This window comes from Lactuca virosa, chromosome 8 (assembly GCF_052849685.1).
Source record: "Lactuca virosa cultivar CGN04683 chromosome 8, Lactuca_virosa_CGN04683_v6, whole genome shotgun sequence".
NCBI lineage: Eukaryota > Viridiplantae > Streptophyta > Magnoliopsida > Asterales > Asteraceae > Lactuca > Lactuca virosa.
The window spans coordinates 197,974,928-197,983,004 of NC_136433.1; the positions used below are offsets into that span (position 1 = coordinate 197,974,928).

General features: G+C 34.9%; 1 protein-coding gene across 1 annotated transcript; it reads right to left on the reverse strand.

The window, feature by feature from the left end:
* Nucleotides 1-1,833: 1,833 nt before the first annotated feature.
* Nucleotides 1,834-5,702, reverse strand: LOC145129987 (uncharacterized). Its single transcript, XM_079064824.1, has 2 exons — nt 2,887-5,702; nt 1,834-2,472 (listed from the first exon to the last, which is right to left on the reverse strand). The coding sequence occupies exons 1-2, from the start codon at nt 5,501-5,503 to the stop codon at nt 2,087-2,089; spliced, it is 3,003 nt and encodes a 1,000-aa protein (XP_078920950.1). The 5' UTR covers nt 5,504-5,702; the 3' UTR covers nt 1,834-2,086.
* Between the last annotated feature and the right edge of the window lie 2,375 nt (nt 5,703-8,077).

The following is an 8,077-nucleotide window of genomic DNA, read 5'->3' on the forward strand; positions in this document are numbered from 1 at the left end:
ATCAGCTTATCCTTGCCTTAAAACTTCCTGAACTAAAATAAAAAATTCATAAAAACCCGACCTAATACTTTATCGCTATACCCTTTAGCCTTGAAACACAAACCGAACTCCCAGGTCATCTAACTTACCTTACCCACACCCAATGGGTCTAAATACCTCCTTCCCAAAGGCCCTAAGCCTTTTAATAATCGATCTTCGGGTCACCGGTGACCCCACATTAGGAAACGATTCGAAACAGGGCGTTACAGCACATAAGTTAAATTATATAAACCTGGTAAAATATTCACTAGAATACAAAGTAAAAGACAAATCATTATTGACATCATGTAACTTCTAAACCTATGTGAATAAAATATAACGATGCAAGGGATGTGTTATTAATATCTGAATAACATGTAAAAAATACAAACAAAGCTTTTTGGAGCATTTCATCCAAACACTTGGTGTGCACACAAGTTAACTTCTATAACTGTGATATTATCTTCACTCGAATCACAAAATACAAACAATTAACCAAGAACTAGAGGAAAACTAATTGAAAATATCGAAAATTTTGAAAATTATGTAAATAACATGTAAAAATACAAACAGAGCTCTATGGAGCATTTCATCGAACACTTAGTGTGCACACAAGTTAACTTCTATAACTGTGATAAAATCTTCACTCGAAAAACAAAATACAAACAATTAACCAAGAACTAGAAGAAAACTAATTGAAAATCTTGAAAAATATGAAAAATATGACAAAAAAATGAGGATTACACAATTGATTTACCTGAGAGACAATGTTATGAAAATTTAGTGAATTTTTAGTTATGTTGAGGAATGTTTGATCGTTTAATGTTGTTGGATATTGATGAAGGTCTGATTGATGAAGTTTCAATGATTCATGAATATTAAATGATGTTGAGACTGATAAATCCGCAGGATTTGAAAAGATTTTGTTTTAGATCAACACACTTTGATGAAGAACCGATGGTTTTTGATGAAGAACGTAGATTTTTATGAAGAATGTTTTTTTTTGATGAAGAATCGTTGATGTGGATGAATCAGACAATGAAAACGTTAATTTACGAATAAATAAATAAAAGTTTTGTTATTTTTAAATTAATCAATAATCATAATTACTTATTTACCCATCTTGATTTAATTAAAGCATTTATTTTAGCATTTGTATTTTAAAAAAAAAAAGTGGTCCAAGTTTTTTCTTGCGTTCTCAATCTTATATTTGTTCTGGTTTGAATATATATATATATATATATATATATATATATATATATATATATATATATATATATATATATATATATATATATATATATATATATATATATATATATGATGCATTGTATTTTTTATAATTATTCAGCGAATTGATTCAAATATTTTATCAAAAAATACACATTTCATTCAAGACAAAATAGATCAAAGGTTCAAATGACATTTTCAATTTTCAACATAACCATTTAAAGGTCTAACCGAATAACATAGTTTTCATTCAATTTTTCTGATAGTTTTCATTCAGTTTTTCTGAATCATTTAGATGTGAATCATTCATAAGCTGCGAAACAGCCCTTTAGTAAAACATCTCAGTAATAATCAGAAAATAACAATACTTATTATAAAATTTTGACAAAAGAATGCGGTTGGTCTGTGATTTGTCGAAACATGATGATTTAGTACAACTATCTAAGTTACTACGCGTTGTTCCTTGTGGTTTAAACTATATATGAATGAAAATAACGTTCATGTCTTTTGCACAAATAAGAGAACATGTCGAAATAATGGGACAAAACTTATAATTTATAACTCATTAACATGTCTCATTCTCAATTCAATAAATGTCAAACTCATTGTTCAACTTTTTTGGTTGAATGTCATAATGAATAGTATACATATATTTTTAGTATCATATAAAGTACTCAAGCCTGAACGATCATAACTAACTAGAAACTAATTTCACATAACACTTAAGAATTGTATGAACTCGAAACCGTTTTTTAACAGCAACATGTATGTGATTTCAAAACTTGATTTTTCAATAGAAATCACACATCTATTTATATACAGTCGAAAATCACCATTTTTAGACAGTTTCAAGCTTGAGTAAGGGAAGATGATCGACTACATCATGATTGTTCTTCTGGGTCCCAACCACAATAGCCGGAGTGTACTGGAGTAGCATCTTGCTCACTTCCTTCATGGTGGGTCTATTTGTTGGCAATCTACTAGTGCACCATAGACCGAGTTTGAACACACTACTCATGTCATTCATGTACATGGGCTCCATAATATCTTTGTCTAAAATATCTTCTATTGGTTCACTTCCTAAAGCATGTTGCATAGCCCATTCCGCTAGCGATGAATGCTCGTTCCCATTGCTTGCTTCCCTTCCTGTTGTTAATTCGAACAATATCACTCCGAAGCTGTAAACATCTATCTTCTCGTTTACTTTTGTTGTATGAGCATATTCTGTAACAAATTTAAATACGTTATTAGATGTATGGTTTAAGAAACACAAGGGCTACCTAAGGGTCAATCATCCTAATATTATTGTCGTTCAAGTATGTTTAACTGTCGAGTTCTAATAAGATATGATGCATTAGTGCTGGTATGATTGCACCCATAACCGGGTCTCACAACCAACATGGGAAGGTAAATCAAAATGTCGTTAAACAAGAAATTTGATGCCATAAGACATCACTTATGGATATTCACCTTCTTACTAGACAAATATGTAACGAAAACCGAACTCAAAAGGTCATTCATCTTACTACTACTCGTGTCCATGTACTTAACCGTGGATCCAATGCATTAGTGTTGAACTGAATGCAAGTGGTATTTCAAAAAACAATATGAATATATTATTGTTAACTGGAACTTTACCTGGAGCCATGTAGCCAAATGAGCCGGCCACGGTTGACATTGCAGCGAGCTCTCTGCCTTTCTCTAAGATCTTGGCTAACCCAAAATCCGCAATCTTTGCATTGAATTCACTGTCTAAAAGTACGTTGCTTGATTTCACATCACGGTGAACAACTGCGGGACAACAATCGTGGTGCATATAGGCCAACCCTCGAGCCGCCCCGAGTGCTATGTTCAACCTTTTAGGCCAATCAAGTACCATATGACGCACCGAACCGGTCAACCCACGGCTCGGTGGAGTCTGCTTTCGGTGTAGCCAACGGTCCAAACTCCGGTTCTCTAAGTACTCGTACACAAGAAGCTTTGAGTTGTCACTCGAAATGTGACCCATCAATTTCACGATGTTCGAGTGTCGAATCATGCTTAAAATCTCAACTTCTGCTAAAAACTCTTTCTCGAGCCTTAAATCTAAATCCTTTTTGGTTGAGATCTTCTTTACTGCCACCACATCGCCAGAACGGTTCACCGGAATCTTGTACACCTTCCCGGAACCACCTTGACCGATCATGTAGTTATCATTCAAACGAGGCAAAATTGTTGATTCCGTGAAGGTTAATTTCTGAAAAGAAGTGAATTTCCAATTTGAATTGAAACCGTGTTTTCTTCTGCGATAAAGAACGATGACATATCCGGTCATTATCACCGCCAGCAGAAACAATATTGCTGCAATACTTCCGATTATTGCCACCGACTTACTGGAAATCTTGCTAGATCGTCCGGGTTGGGATCGGGAACTGCATGAATTAAGTCCTAGTAATGGATTATTTGAACAAAGACCGGGGTTTCCTTGGAAACTTCTCTCAAAGGCACCATTGTCGAGCTGAGACGGAATGTTTCCGGCGAGATTATTGCCGGAAAGATCAAGAGAAACGAGCTGCCGCCCGAGCTGAGCCGGTATTTGACCAGAGAGATTGTTACTTGATAAGTCGAGTACTGTAAGAACTTTTAAGAGCCCAAGACCCGCCGGAATCTGACCGGAGAGTTGGTTTCTACTGAGATTCAAAGTGTTGAGTGAATTCCAGGAAACAATAGTTGCCGGAAGTCGGCCGGAGAGTTGGTTTCCATCGAGCAATAAAGTTGCTAAATTTGGAAGTGCGGTTAAATCTTGAGGAATTCCACCTTTGAATAGATTATTACTTCCTTTGAAAACCCGCATATTTGTCCAAGAAGATACTCCGGTAGGTATCTCACCGGAAAATCTGTTGTTACTGATTTCGAGTATTGATAATTTTGGCGCCAATTCCGGGGGCAACTCGCCAGAAAATGAATTACCGCTCATCATCATTTTCTCCAAGCTTGAAAGGTTCCATAACCCATCTGGGATTTTTCCTGACAATTGGTTATCATAAACTTGAAAAACCGTCAAGCTGCTACAAGTTTCAAGCGATTTTGGTATCTCGCCTGAAAGATTGTTACTGTAAACAACCAAGCCTTTGAGCTTCCCATTGTAACACAGATTCACCGGTATGTTTCCGGTGAACTGGTTTTCGTCAACCTCGAATAACTTCAGCTCAGAGTACCTTCCGAAATCCGGTGGTAGTTCACCGGAGAAATTGTTGGTGAAAATTCGAATGTCGTTCAAGCTAGGCAAGCGACCGATGCTCGCCGGAAGCTCACCGGATAACTGATTTAACTCGAGACTCAAGTTTGTTAACCGCATTAGATTCCCGAAACCTCCGGGGACTTTTCCGGTGAGCTTGTTTGCAGAAAGATCGATGACCTGCATGTTCAATGCTTGAATCGAATCCGGGATTTCACCTGTTAGATCGTTCCAGTAAAGATAAACTTCGGTTAAGTTCTTTAACAGGAACAAATCACTAGGTATTGATCCATTCAGGTTATTGACTGATAAATCCAGCAGTTCCAGAGCCGGCATGCCGGAAAAATTTCCGGTTATCTCTCCGATCAAGTTGGTTTCAGTCATGTAAAAGAATCGAAGTTTTTTCAACTGAATAAAACTCCGGGGTAGTCTTGATGGGGTAAATTTGTTAAAAGACAAATTTAATTCTTCCAGATCTTCTAAATAACCGATTTCCTGAGGAAAAGTGCCATTGAAAGGACACTGGTGTAATTGAAGTGATTGAAGCTTTGATAATCTAGAAATATTTGCCGGAATGTCGCCGTAGAAGTTATTGCCGAAGAGGCTGAGGTATCTGAGCTCCGGCGACAACTGTGAGATGTCGCCGGGTAGATTTCCTTCAAAGTAGTTTTGAGAGAGGTCAAGGTATTGGAGATTGGTGCAGTTGTAGAGGGCTGTCGGAAAATTTCCGGTGATGTCATTGTAATTTAGATCAAGGTGTGTTAAGTTTTTGATGTCACAAATAAACGGTGGAACAGTTCCGTTGATATTCTGATTGGATAGGGTGATTCCGGTGATGGTGGTGCCAGAACATGTAATCTCCGGCCAGCTGCAAGGGTTGGAGGATTGGTTCCAGTGGTTGATGGAGGGTGGATTTGACCAGAAGCTTTTGATATTGAGAAGGATGTTTTGGTCATTTTGGGTGGTGGATTGTGAATTTACGTGAAAAGGTAGGAGGAAAAGGAGGAGGAGAAGAGAGGGTAGGGGTAGTATTGACATATTGGTTTTGGCTCACGACGGAGGAAGGTGGTTGGTTTATGGTGGTGGCATGTAGGATAAGGAGAGTTACTTGCAATGCAGAGGTGTGGAAGCAAAAATGTTAGGTTGACTTTCAAATTCAACGTTTCAGAGTTCTGATAATTATAAAGAGTGAATTACAAAATTGGTCTTTCTTCTAGATGGTGTACAGAGCAAACCCAGCCTTCATAAGAGATTTCCATGGAAAAATTCCCCACGGCACCACAAAAGGTACTTTAAGGGAATAGAACTCCCGACCTCACGCCCCACATGGGTATAAAACCCGGTACATCAACCCAGCTAGGCTGGACATCACTTGCATCTATATGCTCTAGATGATGGTAGCAATCAAACAAGTTTTTCTTAGAGTTAAATAATCATAAATCTTCAAATTAAATGTTAATACTCCGTATATATAATTGAATTTTATCTATTAAATAAAAACTAAACATCTCATCTTATTCAACTTCAACTTTAGTATTATAGATTTATAGATATAGATGCTCCTAGAATTTTATATATGGTCTTAGAAAGTTGAACCTAGCGTTACATCATTATTTTTAATATAATTCAATTTCCAAGTCCCTATAGTTTTGTTTTTTTTTTTTCTAACACATGGAAATAACATAATTTCCAACCTAATAAACTTAATGCTACATCATTATTTTTTATTTAATTAAATTAGAAAATATAAAATAAAATAAAACATTATATTTTTCTTAAGTTTTTAATCTTTAAAATAAACTTATACTAATTTAATTTAAAAAAATATTAAACTTAATTAAAAATAACATTTTATTAAAAACAGGTTACAATAACATAAATTAAAAACACACTAAAATAACATAAATTAGAACTACACTACAATAACATAAATTAAACCCTAAAATGATAAACGAAATAACTAAAAACCCATACTACAATCGACAAATGAAAACTAAAATAAATACTTAAATTCTAAAGTTTTGTTGAGTTTAAAACTTTTTCGTCGGAGACTCTGGGCTTACGGATATTCATTTCAAGGGTGAAAATAGCATTAAACTCTTTCATTTTTCCTTGCATGTCTTTTCATTTTGAAAAACTTTGATGTATTAAACGATCAAAACCCCTAAACTGCTGCTTAAAATGATCCAGAGTTAATTGACAGAAATATGACGATCTATGTTAGACTCATATGGCTATTTTCCAAAGTATCAGTGTATACTCGAGCCAACGCCACTATTTCGATTTCGAAACATTATCGAGATACAACTCCCTTAAGAATGACATCCATTTATAAATTTTGAATTGGAATGTAAAGATAATAGATTAAAATGGAATGTAATCGAAAGATAAAAAGGTAGATGAAGTATAGGAGAATATAATGGAATTGAAAGAAAGAAATGTATGGTTTTAAAATGGTAGAAGAAGATATTTATAAGAGAAAATAAGAAAACTAAAAAAAAATAGTCGTTGGAGAACCACTCACGGGTTCCTCAACCCGTTTTCAAAGCCAAAGCCTCAGCCCGCCTATCGACGGTATAAGCCTCCATGCGGTACCACCAGCCCACAAATGCCCTTTCTGAGCCACTCAAACCTCCCTTATTGCTGTCAACATCATCAAGACCACAACGATGATCAATCAAATTAAATAACTTAAAATCTTTAGAGAAAACTATTAAAATACGTGTGTGATTTGGCTATGGCAAAAGATTCATTATTTATTTCCGTTATAAACTTGCTATAATCTGAGGGTTTATTTCATAAAAGACTTTATATTTTGAATTTTTCCAGTTTTAGGCCTAATTTAAAAAAAAATAACTCAACGTTCTCGTATTCCTTGTTATTTCATTAATGGAGTTGGTTACCGACAAGTAAATTGGATTTATTCCATATAAGACCCTATATTTTGCATTTTCTGTTAAAAAGTTTACAAATAAACCTAATTTAATTTAATCCTTGTCATATCATTAAAGGAGCCAGTTACCAACATGCAAGGTTCTAAATGGTGTAAGTCGAGAGGCGTAGCGATGTGACATCCTCCAATATTCAAAACCCATTAAAACTTGTTTTTTACGCTTTAATAAATTGAGATGCAGAAACTCTCAGTTATATAAAACATATTGGGATAGCAAAAGTTATTTCGTTATATTAAATTTTGACAATGTAATTGTTCATATCGAAACATACATTAAAGCGTAAATAAATAAAATGTCCTGAAATAATATAATATGTGCATCACTTTATTACACTCGATATCCTAACTAAGCTTCAGCAGCCTTACATCCACTACATGTGATGCACATAAAATGAGTGGGTCAGGTTTGTGAAACCTGGTGAGATGCATAGGGTTTTCAAGCCCATAATAATTTAATGATAAATAATCATAATATCATTCATGCAAAACAATCATTGACAGATAATATAGGTATATAAAATCTTACATGAATATCCTTAAGACATTCTACCCAGCCCAACTGATTCTCACGAATCCTAAGACAACGATTATCTGGGGGAATCACCCTACCAAATAAACAGTTTGAGTATCTGGTTGACTACATAGTTAGGGGAGTCCAT

Bases quoted from the DNA above. Each gene is read 5' to 3' on its own strand.
- LOC145129987 (XM_079064824.1), bottom strand. From the start codon at position 5,503: ATGTCAATACTACCCCTACCCTCTCTTCTCCTCCTCCTTTTCCTCCTA. The intron at 2,473-2,886 runs GTAAAGTTCCAG...AATTTGTTACAG, and splicing joins ATTTGGCTACATGGCTCCAG to AATATGCTCATACAACAAAA.